Source organism: Mobula hypostoma, chromosome 3 (assembly GCF_963921235.1).
Source record: "Mobula hypostoma chromosome 3, sMobHyp1.1, whole genome shotgun sequence".
In the NCBI taxonomy this organism is placed as follows: domain Eukaryota; kingdom Metazoa; phylum Chordata; class Chondrichthyes; order Myliobatiformes; family Myliobatidae; genus Mobula; species Mobula hypostoma.
The window spans coordinates 228,724,412-228,745,598 of NC_086099.1; the positions used below are offsets into that span (position 1 = coordinate 228,724,412).

Sequence of the window (21,187 nt, forward strand, 5' to 3'; positions counted from 1 at the left end):
AGGAACATGAGGGGGAACAACTTCACTCTGTGGGTGATGAGCGTGTGAAGCGCAAGTGGTCCATGTGAGTTCGATTTCAACATTTAAGAGAAGTTTGAATAGGTGCATGGATGGTAGGGATCTGGAGGGCAGTGGTCCAGGTGTAGGTTGATGTGAGTAGGCAGTTTAAATGGTTTGGCACAGACTAGATGGGCCGAAGGGTCTCCTTCTGTGATTCTATGACCCTAGCTGCCTCTACCACCATGCCTGGCATCGCGTTCCACACACCCACCACTCTCTGTGCAATTACCTCAATTCTTTCCTCCAATCACCTTCACTGAACATAAGATCATAGAACAGTATGGACACTTTGGCCTGAGATGTTGTGCCAACCTTTTAACCTACTCCAAGATCAATCTAACCCTTCCCTCCTATATAACTCTCCATATTTATTTCTCTCTTAGAATCTCTTCTATGTCTGTAATGTATCTGCCTCCACCCCTCCACTCGGCAGGGTGTTCTGTTGAGGGAAACAATGTCCAGATGATGAAGAAGAGGGGCAGAAATGTACAAGACCTGCAGGGACGTACCAGACAAGCACCAAGTTCATTCTGATGATTCAGGTCTGCCTGGGACTCCACCAGCGTCCTGATATCGTTGATCATCCATCTTTCGGTGGCCATGCGGCTCTCGTCGATTTTCTCTTGAGTGACACCTAGAAAGAAGTTCCAACACAGGTCAGCTCACAAGATGACCGCTCCAACTGGAACACAGAATACAGCAGGGAGAGCTACGCGTAACAGATGCGTAATTATAGTGTCTTTTTGTCTCTGCTTCGCTCTGAAGGTTATACTCCACCTTGGGCTCTTACGTACACAGGTTAACACAAAGCCTACCCACCATCAAGGACATGGACACAGAAAGGTGGAGAAAAGGACCAGTTACATCAAGAAGGATCCCACACACCCTGCTCATGGACTGTTTGTCCCACTCCCATCAGGGAAGAGGCTACGTAGCATCCACGCCAGGACCACCAGACTCAAAATCAGTTCCTTTCCCCAAGCAGTCAGGCTGATCAACACCCCCACCCACTAACCCACCCCTCCACACCCCCAACCACCACAACTATATCAACTTCAGTCAGAGTCACCTATCTACAGACACTCCTGTACTTAGTTTCACTTTATAAACATACAATCAATCTATGTTTGTGTTTGATTATGTTTGAGTGTTTGATGGAAATCTCACTGAGACCTATGGAATAGTAAAAGGCCTCAATAGAGTGGATGTTTCCTATAGTGGGGGAGCCTGGGATCAGACAGCACGGCCTCAGAATGGAGGGTCGTCCATTTACAATGGAGATGAGCAGGGATTTTTTTAGCTAGAGGGTAGTGATTCTGTGGAATTCAACGCCAGAGATATCTGGAGGCTAGGATGCATTTTAAGTGGAGGTTGATCGGTTGTTTAGTCAAGGTGTTAAAAGTTACGGGGAGAAGGCAGGAGAATAGGGTTGAGAGAGATAATAAATCAGTCATGATGGAATGGCAGAGCAGACTCCATGGGCTGAAAAGCCTAATTGTGCTCCTATGTCTTATTGTCTTATGGACATTTGTGGGCTGCCCTCAGGACTGTGTTGATCCGTGACACAAAATGATACATTTCACTGTCTGTTTCAATGCACATGTGACAAATAAAGTTGATCTTTACAGAATCAGAATCAGCAAATTTCACCACATACTATACGCCAGTCATATTAAACCTCAGTTCTGATGCATTTCACTGTTTCAATGTACACGTGACAAATAAAGCTCATCCTTAATCTGTTACCCTCCAGAAAATAAACACACAGCTAGCCTCGTCCACACCCACCTTGTTGAGCCATTGCATTTTCGATGCAGTCCAAAGTTACCTCGTCCTCACACAAGTCATAGGGCATATTGCCATCAGCATTTACAGCCAGGAGGTCAGCGCCACTGGAGAGGAAAGAGTTCACCGTTAGGGCATGCAGAGTGTGAATTCCATGTCCAACTGGTACTGCTGAGAAAACCCCGCCCCACAGTACAGGGTCACCCCCCTACAGCAGCCACCCAGACCGGACAGTGTGTCACTGACCCAATGTAGAGTGATACACAGCAACACAAGGCAGTAAATGTTAAGATGGTTGGAGGCATAGATCAAGTGGACAGCCAATGACTTTTTCCCGTGGTGGAAATGGCTAATACCAGGGGGCATAACTTTATAGTGATTGGAGGAAGGTATGGGGGGGAGGCGAAATGTCAGAGGTAAGTTTTTTTTCCCCCACACAGAGACTGGTGAGTGCACGGAAACGGGTGGTGGGAGAGACAGATACATTAGGGACACTTAGGGCATTCGGGTGGTACAATAGCATAGTGGTTGGTCCACTGCGATACAGCTTGGGGCGTTCCAGCAGGGAACAGACGTTTCCAGCCCTTCCAGCCACACCGCCCAGCAACCCACCTACTTAACCCTAGCCTAATCACAGGACAATTTACAATGACCAATTAACCAATTTAGGATGTGACCAAACACATAGATGGAGGAAGAACAGTAGATGTAGTGTATATGGATTTCAGCAAGGTATTTGATAAGGTACCCCATGCAAGGCTTATTGAGAAAGTAAGGAGGCATGGGATCCAAGGGGACATTGCTTTGTGGATCCAGAACTGGCTTGCCCACAGAAGGCAAAGAGTGGTTGTAGATGGGTCATATTCTGCATGGAGGTCGGTGACCAGTAGTGTGCCTCAGGGATCTGTTCTGGGACCCCTTCTCTTTGTGATTTTTATAAATGACCTGGATGAGGAAGTGGAGGGATGGGTTAGTAAATTTGCTAATGGCACAAAGGTTCGGGGTGTTGTAGATAGTGTGGAGGGCTGTCAGAGGTTACAATGGGACATTAATAGGATGCAAAACTGGGCTGAGAAGTGGCAGATGGAGTTCAACCCAGATAACTGTGAGGTGGTTCATTTTGGTAGGTGAAATATGATGGCAGAATATAGCATTAATGGTAAGACTGTTGGTAGTGTGGAGGATCAGTGGGATCTTGGGGTCCGAGTCCATAGGGCACTCAAAGCTGCTACCCAGGTTGACTCTGTGGTTAAGAAGGCATATGGTGCATTGGCCTTCATCAATTGTGGGATTGAGTTTAAGAGCTGAGGGGTAATGTTGCAGCTATATAGGACCCTGGTCAGACCCCACTTGGAGTACTGTGCTCAGTTCTGGTCGCCTCACTACAGGACGGATATGGAAACCATTGAAAAGGGGGCAGAGGAGATTTACAAGGATGTTGCCTGGATTGGGGAGCATGCCTTACGAGAATAGACTGAGTGAACTCGGCCTTTTCTCCTTGGAGCGGTGGAGGATGAGAGGTGACCTGACAGAGGTGTATAAGATAATGAGAGGCATTGATTGTGTGGATAGTCAGAGGCTTTTTCCCAGGGTAGAAATGGCTAGCATGAGAGGGCACAGTTTTAAGGTGCTTGGAAATAGGTACAGAGGAGATGTCAAGGGTAAGTTTTTTATGCAGAGAGTGGTGAGTGCGTGGAATGGGCTGCCAGCGGCAGTGGTGGAGGCGGAAACGATAGGGTCTTTTAAGAGACTCCTGGATAAGCACATGGAGCTTAGAAAAATAGAGGGCTATGGGTAAGCCTAGGTAGTTCTAGGGTAAGGACATGTTCGGCACAGCTTTGTGGGCCGAAGGGCCTGTATTGTGCTCCAGGTTTCTGTTTTTTAACTACCAGAACATGTTTGGATTGTGGGAGGAAGCTGGAGCAACCAGAGGAAATCCATGCGCTACAGGAAAGAAACATACAAACTTGCTTACAGAGGACGCTGGAATTGAACTGCAAACTCCGTGCCTCGAGCTGTAATCGTGCCACGCTAACTGCTATGGTGCCCAGCATCAACGTAAACCCAACTGCATGAAAATGATCCACATCCCTGTTCCCTGCCTGTTCATGTATAGATAGATAGATAGATAGACATACTTTATTGATCCCGAGGGAAATTGGGTTTCGTTACAGTTGCACCAACCAAGAATAGAGTATAAATATAGCAATATAAAACCTAAACCCTATCTAAACCTAAACCTGTATCTGCCTAAACCCATATTAAACACCAGCATTGTTTCTACGTCCACTACTCCGGGTGTAAAATAACTTGCCCCACACATCTATTTTGAACTCCGCCCCCACCTTAAAGCTATGTTCTCTAGTATTAAACATTTGGACCCTGGAGAAAGCTCTACTCTATCTATGCCTCCCATATTTCTACAACTCTCTCTCAGATCTCCCGTCAGCCTCCGACGCTCCACAGAAAACAACTCAAGTTTGTCTAGCCTCTTAAACTACCAGCTTCTGCACCCTCTCCAAAGCCTCCACACCCTTCCAGTAATGGGGGTGAGCAGAACTGCACACAGTATTCACAAGTGCAATCTCACCATCAGACATACAGTAGCTGAAAGGTTAGGCCATTCAGCCCATCGAGTCTGCTCCGTCATTCCATTAGGGCTGATTTATTATCCCATTCTCCTGCCTTCTCCCCGCAATCTTTGACTTCCTGATTAATCAAAAACCTATCAACCTCCACTTTAAATGTACCCAATATCTTGGCCTCTACAGCTTTCTGTGGCAATGAATTCCATAGATTCACTGCCCTCTAGTTAAAGAAATTCCTCATCTCTGTTCTATAGGGATGTCCCTTTATTTTTAAGGCTGTGCCCTCTGGCCCTAGACTCCCCCACTATAGGAAATTCACTCCACATCCGGTATTTCAATATTCAGTAGGTCTAACTATTCTCTCTACCCTATCCACACATCTTATCACTTTATAAACTTCAATCAGGTCTCCCCTCAGTCTCTGATGCTCCAGAGAAAACAATAGCACAAACTACCAGCTTCCTGGTGAACCTCTTCTGCACCGTCTCCAAATCCTCTGCACCTTTCCTGTAATAAGACCATAAGATACAGAAGCAGAATAAGGCCATTTGTGCATTGAGACTGCTCTGCCATTTCATCATGGCTGATCTAATTTTCCTCACAGTCCCAGTCTCCTGCCTTCTCCTTGTATCCCTTCATGTCCTGACAATCAAAGACCTATCCACCTCTGCCTTAAATACACCAAATGAATTGGCCTCCACAGTTGCCTATGGGAACTCTCTGACTGAAGAAATTCCTCCTCAACTCCGTTTTAAGAGGACGTCACTCTATTCTGAGGCTGAGACCTCTGGTCTTAGACTCTCCCACCATTGGAAACATCCTCTCCACTTCTACTCTGTTGAGGCCTTTCAACAATTGATGGATTTCAATTAGGTCACCACTCATTTTCCTGAATTCCAGTGAGTACAGGCCCGGAGCCATCAAATACTCTTCATCTGAAAAGCTGTTCAGTCCTGGAATCATTTTTATGAACCTCTTTGGAAGTGGTTTGAGATCAGAGTTTTCCTTCTCCTGGATGAGCCATCAACCACAGGCGACGAGCCCAGCTGCCTGAAGCGACTGGTTTTAAGGTGCCAGTGACCCATCTTTGCCCCTTCTCCTGCCAGTAGAAACATGCCATTGGGAACATTTAATCAGCAGTAGGAGCTTATCCCCACTACCTCCCCAAGGGTATGACAGCCTTACGGAACCAGGATGACCAGAACTGCACATGATTCTCCCAAGTGTGACATCAAACGTGACAGCCTGGTTCGTATAGCCAGTGGCAGTGTTCTAACTGAGGGCAGGGTTCAGAAGGAGCTGGATGTCACTGCCGCTCTCCCCAGCCCCCCGTAAGCACCTGAGCAGTCACCCCCCACCCACCACCGGTTCTCAGGTGTAGGAAGGCACACTACGTAACTGTTGAATCAGTTGCTGCACCAGGTGTAGGTGTCCGCAGGTGGCGGCTGCGTGCAGCGGAGTCCACACTTCACTGTCACACGCATTGACGCTGGCTCCAGCTTCCAGCAAAAGCTTCACGATCTCTCCATAGTCATCGATGCAGCACTGCAAGATCAGAATCAGAATCAGGTTTAAAAGTATTGTCATATGTCATGAAATTGAATTGACTTTATTTCTTACATCCTTCACATACAGGAGGAGTAAAAATCTTTACGTTACGTCTGTCTAAATGTGCAATCATAGTAATTTATAATAATAGAATACACTCAAATTAGCATCTTGGTCATAAAGCCATCAATTCCATCATCCAAATCATTAACACATAACGTAAAAAGAATCCTTTCATATTCCATCTTTACCTTCTTAATGACTTTTTGAGTTGCCTTCTGGTTGGTATTTGAAAGCTTCCAATCATCTAACGTTCTACCAATTTTTGCTTTACTATCCATCCTTTCTTTGGTTTTTATGTTGGCTTTGACTTCTCTTGTTAGCCATGGTTGCGTCATTTTTCCTTTAGAATACTTCTCCCTCTTTGGGATGTATATATCCTGGGTCTTCCAAATTGTTTCCAGAAATTCCAGCCATATCTGCTCTGCTGTCATTCCTGCCAGTGTTCTTTTCCAATCAATTCTGGCCAACTCCTCTCATACCTCTGTAATTCCCTTTACTCCACTGTAATACTGATGCATCTGACTTCAGCTTCTACTTCTGAAATTTCAGGGTGAATTTGATCCTATTATGGTCACTTTCCCCTTAGGGTTCTTTTACCTTAAGTGCTCTAATCAATTGTGGTTCATTGCACAACACCAAATCCAGAATAGCTGATCCTTCATTGGGCTCAACCACACGCTGCTCCAAAAGCCATAAGACCGTAAGACATAGCAGCAGAATTAGGCCATATGGCCCATGGAGTCGGCTCTGCCATTCACTCATGGCTGATCCTTTTGTTCTCCTCCTCAACCCCATTTCCCGACTTCCTCCCCGTAACCTTTGATGCCATGTCCAATCAAGAACCTATCAATCTCTGCCTTAAATACACCCACCAACCTGGCCTCCACAGCTGCACGTGGCAAAAAATTCCACAAATTCACCACCCTCTGGCTAAAGAAATTTCTCTGCAACTCTGTTTTGAAAGGGCGCCCCTCTATCCTGAGGCTGTGCCCTCTTGTCCTAGACTCTCCCACCGTGGAAAACATCCTTTTCACATCTACTCTGTCTAGTTCAACATTGAAATGTTTCAATGAGATTCCCCCTCATCCTTCTGAATTCCAGCGAGTACAGACCCAGAGCCATCAAACATTCTTCGTATGATAACCCTTTCATTCCTGGAATCATCCTTGTGAACCTCCTCTGGACCCTCTCCAATGCCAGCACATCCTTTCTAAGATGAGGGGCCCAAAACTGTTCACAATACTCAAGGTGAGGCCTCACCAGTGCCTTATAAAGCCTCAGCATCACATCCCTGCTCTTGTACTCTGGACCTCTTGAAATGAATGCTCACATTGCATTTGCCTTCCTCACCACCGACTCAACCTGCAAGTTAACCTTCAGGGTGTTCTGCACAAGGAGTCCCAAGTCCCTTTGCATCTCAGATTCCTGGATTTTCTCCCTATTTAGAAAACAGTCTGCACATTTATTTCTACTATCAAAGTGCATGGCCATGCATTTTCCAACACTGTATTTCATTTGCCACTTTCTTGCCCATTCTCCTAATCTATCTAAGTCCTTCTGCATCCTACCTGTTTCCTCAACACTACCTGCCCCTCCACCAATCTCCGTATCATCTGCAAACTTGGCAACAAACCCATCTACTCTATCATCCAAATCATCTATATACAGCATAAAAAGAAGTGGTCCTAACACCGATCCCTGCAGAACACCACTAGTCACTGGCAGCCAACCAGAAAAGGATCATTTTATTCCCACTCGCTGCCTCCTATCAATCAGCTAATGCTCTAACAACGTTAGAAACTTTCCTGTAATGCCATGGGCTCTTAACTTGGTCAGCAGCCTCATGTGTGGCATCTTGTCAAAGACCTTCTGAAAGTCCAAATATACATCCACTGCATCCCCTTTATCTATCCTACTTGTAATCTCCTCAAAGAATTCCAACAGATTTGTCAGGCAGGATTTTCCCTTAAGGAAACCATGGGGACTTTGTACTATCTTGTCCTGTGTCATCAAGTATTCCATCCTTAACAACTGACTTCAACATCCTCCCAACCACTGAGGTCAGGCTAACTATCTTAAAGGGTGGAGTGACATTGCAATTTCCCAGTCCTCTGGCACCACGCCGGAGTCCAATGATTTTTGAAAGATCATTTCTAACGCCACCGCAATCTCTAACATTACCTCTTTCAGAACTCTAGGGTGCAGTTCATCTGGTCTGGGTGACGTTAGTACCTTTAGGGCTTTCAGTTTTTTGAGCACCTTCTCTCTTGTAACAGTAACTGCACCCACTTCCCGTCCTTCACACACTACAACACCTGGCACACTGCTAGTGCCTTCCAAAGTGACGACTGACGCAAAATACTCATTTAGTTCATCAGCCATCTCCTTGTCCCCTGTTATTATTTCTCCTGCCTCATTTTCTAGCGGTCCTATATTCATTCTCATTTTTCTTTTATTTTTAACATACTTGAAAAAACTTTTACTATCCACTTTAATATTATTTGCTAGTTTGCTTTCATATTTCATTTTTTTCCTAACTTCCCAATCCTCTATCTTCCCACTAATTTTTGCTTTGTTGTATGCCCTTTCTTTTGCTTTTATAATAGCTTTGACTTCCCTTGTCAGCCATGGTTGTACTGTTTAATCATTTGAATATTTCTTCATTTTTGGAATACACAGTCCTGCACCTTCCTCATTTTTCCCAGAAACTCACGCCATTGCTGCTCTGCTGACATCCCTGCCAGCATGTCCTTCCAATTTACTTGGGCCAACTCCTCTCTCATACCACTGTAATTTCTCTTACTCCACTGAAATACTGCTACATCAGACTTTACTTTCTCCCTATCAAATTTCAAGTTGTACGCAATTATATTGTGATCACTGGTTCCTAAGGATTTTTTTTACCGTAAGCTCCTAATTGCCTCCGGTTCGTTACATAGCACCCAATCCAGTATAGCTGATCCCCTAGTAGGCTCAATGACAAACTGCTCTAAAAAGCCATCTCTTAGTCATTCAACAATCTCACTCTCTTGAGATCCATTACCAACCTGATTTTCCCAATCGACCTGCATGTTAAAATCTCCCATGACTACTGTAACACTGCCCTTTTGACTTGCCTTTTGTATTTCATAGAAACATAGAAAACATAGAAAATAGATGCAGGAGTAGACCATTCGGCCCTTCGAGTCTGCACCGCCATTTATTATGATCATGGCTGATCATCCAACTCAGAACCCCGCCCCAGCCTTCCCTCCATACCCCCTGACCCCCGTAGCCACAAGGGCCATATCTACCTCCCTCTTAAATATAGCCAATGAACTGGCCTCAACAGTTTCCTGTGGCAGAGAATTCCACAGATTCACCACTCTCTGTGTGAAGAAGTTTTTCCTAATCTCGGTCCTAAAAGGCTTCCCCTCTATCCTCAAACTGTGACCCTGTTGTAACCTGTGGTCCACCTCCCAGCCACTCTTGGGAAGCCTGTATATAACTGCCATCAACTTCCTTTTACCCTTACAGTTTCCTATCTCAACCCACAAGGATTCAACATCTTCCGATCCTATGTCCTCTCTTTCTACTGATTTGATGCTATTCTTCACCAGTAGAGCCACACCACCCCGTGCCTACCTTCCTATCCCTCCGATATAAATTGTAACCTTGGACATTCAGCCATCTTGTAGGCACTCTAGAAATTTGCCCTCTTGGAATCCAGCACCAGCCATTTGGTGCTGACATTTAGATAGGCACATGTATGTGAGGAAAATGGAGGGATATAGATACTGACAATAAACTGGACTGGTCAAAGAACACTGAGGCTGTCTACAAGAAGAGTCAGAGCCGTCTCTATTTCCTGAGGAGACTGAGGTCCTTTAACACCTGCCGGACGATGCTGAGGATGTTCTACGAGTCTGTGGTGGCCATTGCTATCATGTTTGCTGTTGTGTGCTGGGGCAGCTGGCTGAGGGTAGCAGACACCAACAGAATCAACAAACTCATTCGTAAGGCCAGTGATGTTGTGGGGATGGAACTGGACTCTCTGACGGTGGTGTCTGAAAAGAGGATGCTGTCCAAGTTGCATGCCATCTTGGACAATGTCTCCCATCCACTACATAATGTACTGGGTGGGCACAGGAGTACATTCAGCCGGAGACTCATTCCACCGAGATGCAGCACAGAGCGTCATAGGAAGTCATTCCTGCCTGTGGCCATCAAACTTTACAACTCCTCCCTTGGAGGGTCAGACACCCTGAGCCAATAGGCTGGTCCTGGACTTATTTCCTGGCATAATTTACATATTACTATTTAACTATTTATGGTTTTATTACTATTTATTATTTATGGTGCAACTGTAACGAAAATCAATTTCCCCTGCGATCAATAAAGTATGACTATGACTATTGTGTTGGCAGAAGAGATTAGTATATTCAGCCATTTCATTACTAATTTAATTGGTTTGGCACAATGTGGGCTGAAGGCCCTCTTCCTGTGGGACACTCTACTATGTTCCAATATAAATTTGATTCTCCTTGGTGCCTGCCAAGATGTGAAACACAAGTGGAAGATTGTAAGACAAACTGGTGTCACTTTGTAATGTGCTGATCATCTGGAGATGTGCACAGATGTGTGCCTGAGAGATGAGATAGTGGTGTCTCTGTTTCGAGGTTATTTGACGAGGACAAAGGGCACGAGACATAAAAAGGTAGAGTGGTGCTAGAAAGTTTGTGAACCTTGAGAATTTTCTCTGTTTCTGCATAAATATGACCTAAAGTATGACCAGATCTCCACGCAAGTGCTAAGGCTAGATAGAGAGAATCCCATTAAATAAATAACACAAAAAACATGATACTTGTTCATTTATGTACTGAGAAAAATTATCCAATATTACATATATTTGTTGGAAAAAGCATGTGAAACTTTGCTTTCAGTAACCGGTGTGACTCCCTTGTACAGCAATAACTTCAACCAAACATTTCGGTTACTGTTGATCAATCCTGCACATCGGCTTGGAGGAATTTTAGGCCATTCCTCCTTACAAAACAACTTCAACTCTGGGATGTTGTTGGGTCTCCTTGCATGAATTGCCTGCTTCAGGTCCTTCCACAGCATTTCTATAGGATTAAGGTCAGGACTTTGACTCGGCCATTCCAAAACACAAACTTTCTTCTTCTTAAACCATTCTGTTGTTATTTTACTCTTGTCTTTCAGATCATTATCTTGTTGCATTATCCAACTTCTATTAAGCTTTAGGTATCAGACCACAACCCTGACATTCTCCTGTAAAATGTCTTGATAGAATTTGGAATTCAGTGTTCCCTCAATGATTGCAAGCTGTCCAGGTCCTGAGGCAGCAAAGCAGCTCTAAACCATGATGTTCTTTCCACCGTGCTTCACAGTTGAGATGGGGTTTTGGTGTTGGTGTGTAGTGTCCTTTTTCCTCCAAACATGGTAATATGCATTTCTGCCAAAAAGTTCAATTTTTGTCTCATAGGTCCTCAGAACATTATCCCAGAAGGGTTGTAGAACATCCAGGTGGTCTTCTGCAAACCTGAGACATGCAGCAATATTTTTTTTGGAGAGCAGTGGTTTCCTCCATGGTGTCCTTCCATGAGCATCAATCTTGTTCAGTGTTTTTCTTATAATGGACACGTGAACATAGACTTTAGCAAGTTCTAGAGATTTCTGCAGGTCTTTTACTGTTACCCTTGGGTTCTTTTTCACCTCGTTCATCATTGTACATTGTGCTCTTGATGTGATCTTTGCAGGATGCCACTCCTAGGGAGAAAAATGAGTTTTCCCCATTTGTAGACAATTTCTCTTCCTGTGGACTGCTGAACACTCAGGTCTTTAGAAATGCTTTTTTGCCTTTTCCAGCTTCATGCATCTCTACAATTCTTCTTCTAAGGTCCTCTGAAAGTTCTGATCAAGGCATGGTGCACATAAGCAGATCTTTCTTTAGAAGAGCAGGCTCGGAGAGGACTTCCGGGTCATCAAGGGAATGGCGGCGTAAGGAAAAGGTCTCTCGACAAAAAAGAAGGTAAACTGCCCCAAAATCGAATTTAGACAAATACTTAATATTGCATAACTATATTAATAAAAGGGGCAAGGATGATGTCTAAGAACAAGAATAAAAAGTCCGCTTCGAAGGCTGATAAACATAAAGAGATGCAGCAAGGCGAAGGGCCTAGCTCTCCCACGGCAAGCCAGGACGGAGATAATGAGGGGGAATCGGTGACTCTGTCTTTGATTCTTGGAGAGATTCGCGAGTTCCGACAAGATAATAGCAAACAGCTGGAAGATATTAAAGGAGAAATAGTAAAAACTAACTCGCGGATAGATGAAGCCGAAGCGAGGATTGTTGGAATTGAAGAGAAGCTACAAAATGCCGAGGAAGTGATAGCAGAAATGCTGAAGCTACAAGACCAACTCCAGTGGAAACTAATAGATCAAGAAGGCCGCTCGAGAAGGGAAAATGTGAGGATCTACGGAGTTCCCGAAGGAACCGAAGGTAAACCCGGATTGATGATTCCCTTCGTGGAGAAGCTGCTTAGAGAGAACCTTGATATACCGGCCGCAAAAGACCTACAGATAGAAAGGGCTCACCGCGCGTTGGCACCACAGCCTCCGGCAGGCGCCCAGCCCAGATCGATTCTGATCAGATTTCTCAGTTACAGAACGAAGGAAGAGGTGCTTAAAAGAGCATGGCAAAAGAAAGGTTTCATGTGGAACAACTGCAAAAACAGTTTAGACCACGACTACGCACCGGGGATTCTTGCCAGACGGAAGGAATATACGGAAACACGGAGAGTCCTGAAGGAAAACAACATCAGATTCCAGACCCTGTATCCAGCTCGGCTGAGAGTCTTTTACGACGAAGGGACAAAAACTTACGCTACGGTGGAGGAGGCAACGTTGGACCTGGCGGACCGGGGACTACCTATTAAAGTTATCACCCAACCGGAGTCGCTACTGGAGAGGATTTGGCAGAAGTCGCGGCAGTTAGTGGGGCGAGGACGCTCCACTCGAACCAGAGTGTCAAACTACAAGGAAAAGCTGCAAATATTCAGACGCGAATGTACAGAGAATACAGATTAATTAAGAGAAATGACTGAAAAGAGTAAATCGGACTTAAAAGTAAAATGAAAACTGGTAACTGAAAATAATCTAGGCGGAATAACTTGAATGATAGCAATATGGTCGAGACATAAATAGGAGAAAATTCTCTATGATTATTCAAACTGCTGAGGGCCCTCTAACACAGGGTGAAGATAGAGGTTATCCCTCTGAACTGAGGCGGGTCGGTGCTCAGGCCTCACTGTGGGAAGTCGGGGAAAATTTTCAAATGTTATACGTTCAGAAATGTCTAGGGTGTGGTTATATGTCTTGGTTTACTGTTGAGAAGGGATTGCTTACTGTTTGGTTAGAAAAGGAGAGTGCTTTTTTTTCTACTAGAGAAAAATGCAAACTGAATTGGTAAAAATAATTTCCTATAATGTTAATGGGGTTTTGAATCCAATTAAAAGAAATAAGATTATGTCTAAATTGAAAAAAGAGAGGGCACAAATAGCTTTCCTCCAGGAAACACATATGAGCCAATCTGAACATGGAAAATTAAAAAGAATGGGCTTTAAGCATGTATTTTATTCATCATATAAATTGAGTCACAAAAGAGGGGTAGCTACTTTAATATCAAGTACTCTTAATTATGAACATATTTCAGAGACTAGAGAAAAAGAAGGACGGTTTGTAAAAATCACAGGAAGAATAGAAGGTACAGAAATAACATTGCTGAATGTTTATGCTCCTCCAGGTAGTGAATGGTCATTTTATAGACACATTTTTGACCTAATGGTCAGTTCTCGAGGGGTAGTAATTTGTGGAGGGGATTTTAATATTAGATTAAATCCTATATTAGATTCTTCAAGAATAGTTACTCAGAATAAACCTCTGACTCGGAAAGTGAATTCATTGATGGAGGAGTTGGGAATTATAGATGTCTGGAGGGAATTACACCCTACTAGTACAGATTATACATATTACTCTTTCCCTCATTCAGCCTATTCAAGGATAGACTATTTCTTTATCTTTAATACAGATAGACTCAGGATAAAAAACTGTAATATTGCAACAATTGATCTGTCGGATCATAGCCCAGTCTCTATGTCTCTAATCCTGGAAAGGAAAATGAGGAAAACACTATGGAGGCTAAACTCACATATACTCAATAACCCGAAAGTAATGGAGAGATTAAGGGGAGAAATCAAAGAATATCTAGACCTTAATGACACGGGAGAAACATCACCAGTGATTTTATGGGATACATTGAAAGCTGTACTGAGAGGGAAAATTATTTCCATTACTACTCACATGAAAAAAATCAATGCACAAAAATTAGCAGACCTTCAAGGAAAATTAAAACAACTTCAAGTTGGAGATAGCAACAAAAGTAATTCAAATCGAAAACAGGAAATTAGGAAATTGCAAAGTGAAATTGATGATATTTATACGTTGGAAACTCAAAGAAATTTTCTTTACCTGAGACAAAAGAATTATGAAGTAGGAGGTAAATCAGCTAGATTATTAGCATATAAATTACGAAAACAACAAGCAGACAATACAATTCATAAAATAAAGAATCCAAAGACAAAGCTTGTGGAGAGTACAATAGGGAAAATTCAAGAGAGTTTTGAAACGTATTATTGAGAGCTGTACTCCCAACCCCGGGCCCCCAATGAGCCCTATATAGACAGTGTATTGAATTTTTTGGATCTACCTAAACTTACAGATTTACAAAATGAAAGTTTATTAGAACCAGTAACTGTCAAAGAACTGAACATGGCCATCTCTAGGTTAAAGGCTGGAAAGTCCCCGGGTTCTGATGGGTTTACCTCAGAGTGGTACAAGTCCCTGAAGACACAGTTAGCCCCATTACTACTTAACACCTTTAATTGGATCTTGCAGAGAGGAGAAACTCCACCTTCCTGGAGAGAAGCGATTATTTCAGTTATTCCTAAAGAGGGTAAAGATAAACTAGAATGTGGCAATTATCGGCCAATTAGTGTTCTTAATTTAGATTACAAACTATTTACATCTATATTAGCGCGCAGATTGGAAAAGCTTTTACCTGGCCTAATCCATTTAGACCAGACTGGATTTATTCAACAAAGACAAACACAGGACAACATAGGGAGAACTCTGCACATATTAGAACAGGTTAATAAGAACGAGACAGAGACAATGGTAGTAGGATTGGACGCTGAGAAAGCTTTTGATTCGGTTAGTTGGGCATTCCTATACAGAGTGTTAGGAAGATTCGGCTTTCAAGAAAGGTTTATTAAAGTAATTCAGACTCTGTATGACAGCCCAACAGCCCGAATTAAGATAAATGGGGACCTCTCTGACTCCTTCATTTTAGAGAGAGGCACTAGACAGGGATGCCCAATTTCTCCTCTCCTTTTTGCGCTATATATTGAACCACTTGCCCAACTAATAAGACAGAGCGAAATCGTAAAAGGTATCAAGGTGGCAGGGATTGAACAGAAAGTGGCGTTATTCGCAGATGATGTTTTGGTTTATCTGAGTGAACCAGAAAAATCATTTATAGGATTGTTTACACTGTTGGATGACTTTGGGAAAATATCAGGTTATAAAATAAATGTAAAGAAAACGCAGGTTATGTCCCTAAATTATACGCCATCCAAAAAATTGCAGGATACATACGATCTTAAGTGGGAAGCTAAATCATTAAAATATTTAGGAATAACCCTGCCGAAGGATCTTTCAACACTGTCACAGGTAAATTATGGGCCATTAATCTCAGAGATAAAAGCAGATATGCATAGATGGAATCTTATCCCCTTTTTAAGTTTAAATTCAAGGATAAATACTATAAAAATGAATATTCTTCCTCGGTTATTATATCTTTTCCGTACTTTACCAGTGGAGGTGGATGATAATCAATTCAGGGAATGGGACAAATGGATTTCCCGCTTCATATGGCAAGGAAGGAAACCTAGAATTCAATATAACACCTTACAGTTAGGGAAGGAAAGAGGAGGTATGGTTCTTCCTTGCCTGAGAGATTATTTTTATGCCTCACAGATAACCCCTCTGTTATATTGGTGTAACAGGGAATATAAGGCTAGATGGAAGGAAATAGAATTTGGATTAGTTGACAGTTTTCCTCTTCAGGCCTCAATAGCTGACAAAGGATTGATGGCCCAGTTGGAAAAATTTAATAATGCTTGGATAAATCTTACATTAAAAGTATGGCAGAAGGTGGTTAATTCATGTGGAATTAATAACATGCTAAAACTCTTTAGATGGTGTGCATATGATACCGAATTCCTTCCCAACAGAGGAGATAAAAGATTTGAGCTATGGATAAAGAAAGGTCTTACAACCTACCTCTCATTTATAGATAAAAGAGTATTACAAAGTTTCCAAATCCTGCAGGCCAAACATGGCCTAGAACATAATGACTTTTTTAGGTACCTTCAAATACGAAACTATGTTAACCAGAGTTGTAGATACTCAGACCTATCAACAGTAGAATTAGAATTTTTCAAGATTCTGAATTCGGCTTGCAGTTCAATACCTAGTAAATCAGTTTCTCGCCTATATAATGCACTCTCCCATGCTAAAAATGTAAATACACTGTATATTAAAGAGAAGTGGGAGAAAGAAGCGGGGTTGGTACTTTCAGAGGAGGCTTGGGGGAAAATCTGCAGCTTTCAATGGTCCTCGACTAATTCTTTGACTTGGAGAGAACATTGTTGGAAAAACATTATAAGATACTGCAAGACCCCATATCAGGAAAAATATAAAGATACAAATGTGATGTGTTGGAGAAGGTGCGGCTCCAAGGAGGCAAATCATTTTCATATTTTCTGGGATTGCCCTAAATTAAGTCTATTTTGGGAAGGTATTCATAGAACATTAGTTAAGGTACTTAGGTCCCAGATACCTCTGAACTTTGAGACGCTCTATTTGGGGCATGTATTGTTCCTTGAACAGAAGGAAGATATAAAGTTGCTGCAGGCCCTCTTAGCGGCAAGTAAGAAATCAATCACTAGAAAATGGCTAAATCCAATACCACCTACATTAGAAGATTGGTACGAAATTATCTTGGAAATATTTAAAATGGAAAAGTTGACCTACTCCCTGAGAACTCAAAAAGAAACATTTTATCAAATCTGGAATAAATGGATTGAATATATAACCCCAATGTGAGCAGACTTTAGATGACTCTCCTAATGATTTATATTGCTCTTCTCATCAACACAGTAATATTGCTAACGTAAGCACCCCTAGTCTAAATGTTTGTTTTTTTTTTGGAAAATAGAGAATTAACACAAGTAAAGGGAAAGACTTGGGAAAGGGATAAAAAAAATGAAAAAATTAAGTAAATAAGTACATAGGGATTGGATAATTATGTCTGCGGGCAGGAACAAGCACGAACAAATTGGGATATAAACACCTACAATGGTTGGTATATAGGCTTGTATGCAACATTTTGGACCAGTGGAAATGGTCCAGAAGGGTTGTATGGAAACTATTATTACCATTTCTCTTAACAACTAATTTCATTACTTAGCCTAATAGGTTAGATTTACCACAGTACATAATTATCTATTTAAATGTTTAATTTTCTTTTATATCATCTCAATGTGTACTTAAGAATGTATAAATAATTGTAGTTTTATACATATAAAAAAATGGAAAAGGTTATATGTGTGAAAAAAGTACATGATAATTGTGAACTCCTTATCCAAATAAAAATAAAATTTTTAAAAAAATTAAAAAAAAAAAGAAGAGCAGGCTCTGTCAGTAACCTAACTGTGTGTGTCTTTTTTTGTGTATATATAGGTTTACATAGAAACATAGAAACATAGAAAATAGGTGCAGGAGTAGGCCATTCGGCCCTTCGAGCCTGCACCGCCATTTATTATGATCATGGCTGATCATCCAACTCAGAACCCAGCCTTCCCTCCATACCCCCTGACCCCTGTAGCCACAAGGGCCATATCTAACTTCCTTTTAAACATAGCTAATGAACTGGCCTCAACAGTTTGCTGTGGCAGAGAATTCCACAGATTCACCACTCTCTGTGTGAAGAAGTTTTTCCTAACCTCGGTCCTAAAAGGCTTCCCCTCTATCCTCAAACTGTGACCCCTCGTTCTAGACCTCCCCAACATCGGGAACAATCTTCCCGCATCTAGCCTGTCCATTCCCTTTAGGATCTTATACGTTTCAATCAGATCCCCCCTCAATCTTCTAAATTCCAACGAGTACAAGCCCAGTTCATCCAGTCTTTCTTCATATGAAAGACCTGCCATCCCAGGAATCAATCTGGTGAACCTTCTTTGTACTCCCTCTATGGCAAAGATGTCTTTCCTCAGATTAGGGGACCAAAACTGCACACAATACTCCAGGTGTGGTCTCACCAAGGCCTTGTACAACTGCAGTAGTACCTCCCTGCTCCTGTACTCGAATCCTCTCGCTATAAATGCCAGCATACCGTTCGCCTTTTTCACCGCCTGCTGTACCTGCATGCCCACTTTCAATGACTGGTGTATAATGACACCCAGGTCTCGTTGTACCTCCCCTTTTCCTAATCGGCCACCATTCAGATAATAATCTGTTTTCCTATTTTTGCCACCAAAGTGGATAACTTCACATTTATCCACATTAAATTGCATCTGCCATGAGTTTGCCCACTCACCCAACCTATCCAAGTCACCCTGCATCCTCTTAGCATCCTCCTCACTGCTAACACTGCCACCCAGCTTCGTGTCATCCGCAAACTTGGAGATGCTGCATTTAATTCCCTCATCCAAGTCATTAATATATATTGTAAACAACTGGGGTCCCAGCACTGAGCCTTGCGGTACCCCACTAGTCACCGCCTGCCATTCTGAAAAGGTCCCGTTTATTCCCACTCTTTGCTTCCTGTCTGCTAACCAATTCTCCACCCACACCAATACCTTACCCCCAATACCGTGTGCTTTAAGTTTGCACACTAATCTCCTATGTGGGACCTTGTCAAAAGCCTTTTGAAAATCCAAATATACCACATCCACTGGTTCTCCCCTATCCACTCTACTAGTTACATCCTCAAAAAATTCTATGAGATTCGTCAGACATGATTTTCCTTTCACAAATCCATGCTGACTTTGTCCGATCATTTCACCGCTTTCCAAATGTGCTGTTATCACATCCTTGATAACTGACTCCAGCAGTTTCCCCACCACCGACGTTAGGCTAACCGGCCTATAATTCCCCGGTTTCTCTCTCCCTCCTTTTTTAAAAAGTGGGGTTACATTAGCCACCCTCCAATCCTCAGGAACTAGTCCAGAATCTAACGAGTTTTGAAAAATTATCACTAATGCATCCACTATTTCTTGGGCCACTTCCTTAAGCACTCTGGGATGCAGACCATCTGGCCCTGGGGATTTATCTGCCTTCAATCCCTTCAATTTACCTAACACCACTTCCCTACTAACATGTATTTCGCTCAGTTCCTCCATCTCACTGGACCCTCTGTCCCTTACTATTTCTGGAAGATTATTTATGTCCTCCTTAGTGAAGACAGAACCAAAGTAATTATTCAATTGGTCTGCCATGTCCTTGCTCCCCATAATCAATTCACCTGTTTCTGTTTGCAGGGGACCTACATTTGTCTTTATCAGTCTTTTCCTTTTTACATATCTATAAAAGCTTTTACAGTCCGTTTTTATGTTCTCTGCCAGTTTTCTCTCATAATCTTTTTTCCCCTTCCTAATTAAGCCCTTTGTCCTCCTCTGCTGAACTCTGAATTTCTCCCAGTCCTCAGGTGAGCCACTTTCTCTGGCTAATTTGTATGCTACTTCTTTGGAATTGATACTATCCCTAATTTCTCTTGTCAGCCACGGGTGCACTACCTTCCTTGATTTATTCTTTTGCCAAACTGGGATGAACAATTGTTGTAGTTCATCCATGCAACCTTTAAATGCTTGCCATTGCATATCCACCGTCAATCCTTGAAGTGTCATTTGCCAGTCTATCTTAGCTAATTCATGTCTCATACCTTCAAAGTTACCCCTCTTTAAGTTCAGAACCTTTGTTTCTGAATTAACTACGTCACTCTCCATGTTAATGAAGAATTCCACCATATTATGGTCACTCTTACCCAAGGGGCCTCTCACGACAAGATCGCTAATTAACCCTTCCTCATTGCTCAAAACCCAGTCCAGAATAGCCTGCTCTCTAGTCGGTTCCTCGACAAACCATCCCGCATACATTCCAAGAAATCCTCTTCCTCAGCACCTTTACCAATTTGGTTCACCCAGTCTACATGTAGATTGAAGTCACCCATTATAACTGCTGTTCCTTTATTGCACACATTTCTAATTTCCTGTTTAATACCATCTCCGACCTCACTACTACTGTTAGGTGGCCTGTACACAACTCCCACCAGCGTCTTCTGCCCCTTAGTGTTACGCAGCTCTACCCATATCGATTCCACATCTTCCCGGCTTATGTCCTTCCTTTCTATTGCGTTAATCTCTTTTTTAACCAGCAACGCCACCCCACCTCCCCTTCCTTCGTGTCTATCCCTCCTGAATATTGAATATCCCTGAACGTTGAGCTCCCATCCCTGGTCACCCTGGAGCCATGTCTCTGTGATCCCAACTATATCATAATCATTAATAACAATCTGCACTTTCAATTCATCCACCTTATTACGAATGCTCCTTGCATTGACACATAAAGCCTTCAGGCACTCTTTTACAACTCTCTTAGCCCTTTTTAATGCTTGCCCTGGATTTGTCGGCCTGCCACTTTTACTTTTCCCCTTTGTACTTTTTGCTTCTACGCTCACTTTACACCCCTCTGTCTCTCTGCACTGGTTCCCATCCCTCTGTTGTGAACTAACCTCCTCACGCCTAGCCGCTTTAATTTGATTCCCACCCCCCAACCATTCTAGTTTAAAGTCACCTAGTTTAATGCCCTGGGAAAGGTTTCACTGCTAATGAAATGGTTTTTCTATAGCTGCAGTGTTTGGGTTATGGCTAGAGATAACGGGGGCTTTGGAATGTTCGCCATCTAATGAAGGGAGTGTTTTTTCTCTTGTGTGTGCCTGAGAGCGAGGTGATCTGGGTCTTTTG

At 42.7% G+C, this 21,187-nt stretch overlaps 1 protein-coding gene across 7 annotated transcripts in view; it reads right to left on the minus strand.

Moving 5' to 3' along the window:
* The window catches only part of ppp1r16a (protein phosphatase 1, regulatory subunit 16A), a 128,828-nt gene that overhangs the window by 42,023 nt on the left and 65,618 nt on the right, over positions 1-21,187 (minus strand). For all 7 annotated transcript variants that reach the window (XM_063044692.1, XM_063044693.1, XM_063044698.1 and 4 more), the window contains 3 exons: positions 5,833-5,978; positions 1,849-1,952; positions 570-694 (listed from right to left, as the gene is read on the minus strand). In XM_063044692.1, the coding sequence (XP_062900762.1) occupies positions 570-694; positions 1,849-1,952; positions 5,833-5,978 (375 nt within the window). The remainder of the gene's footprint in view (positions 1-569; positions 695-1,848; positions 1,953-5,832; positions 5,979-21,187) is intronic.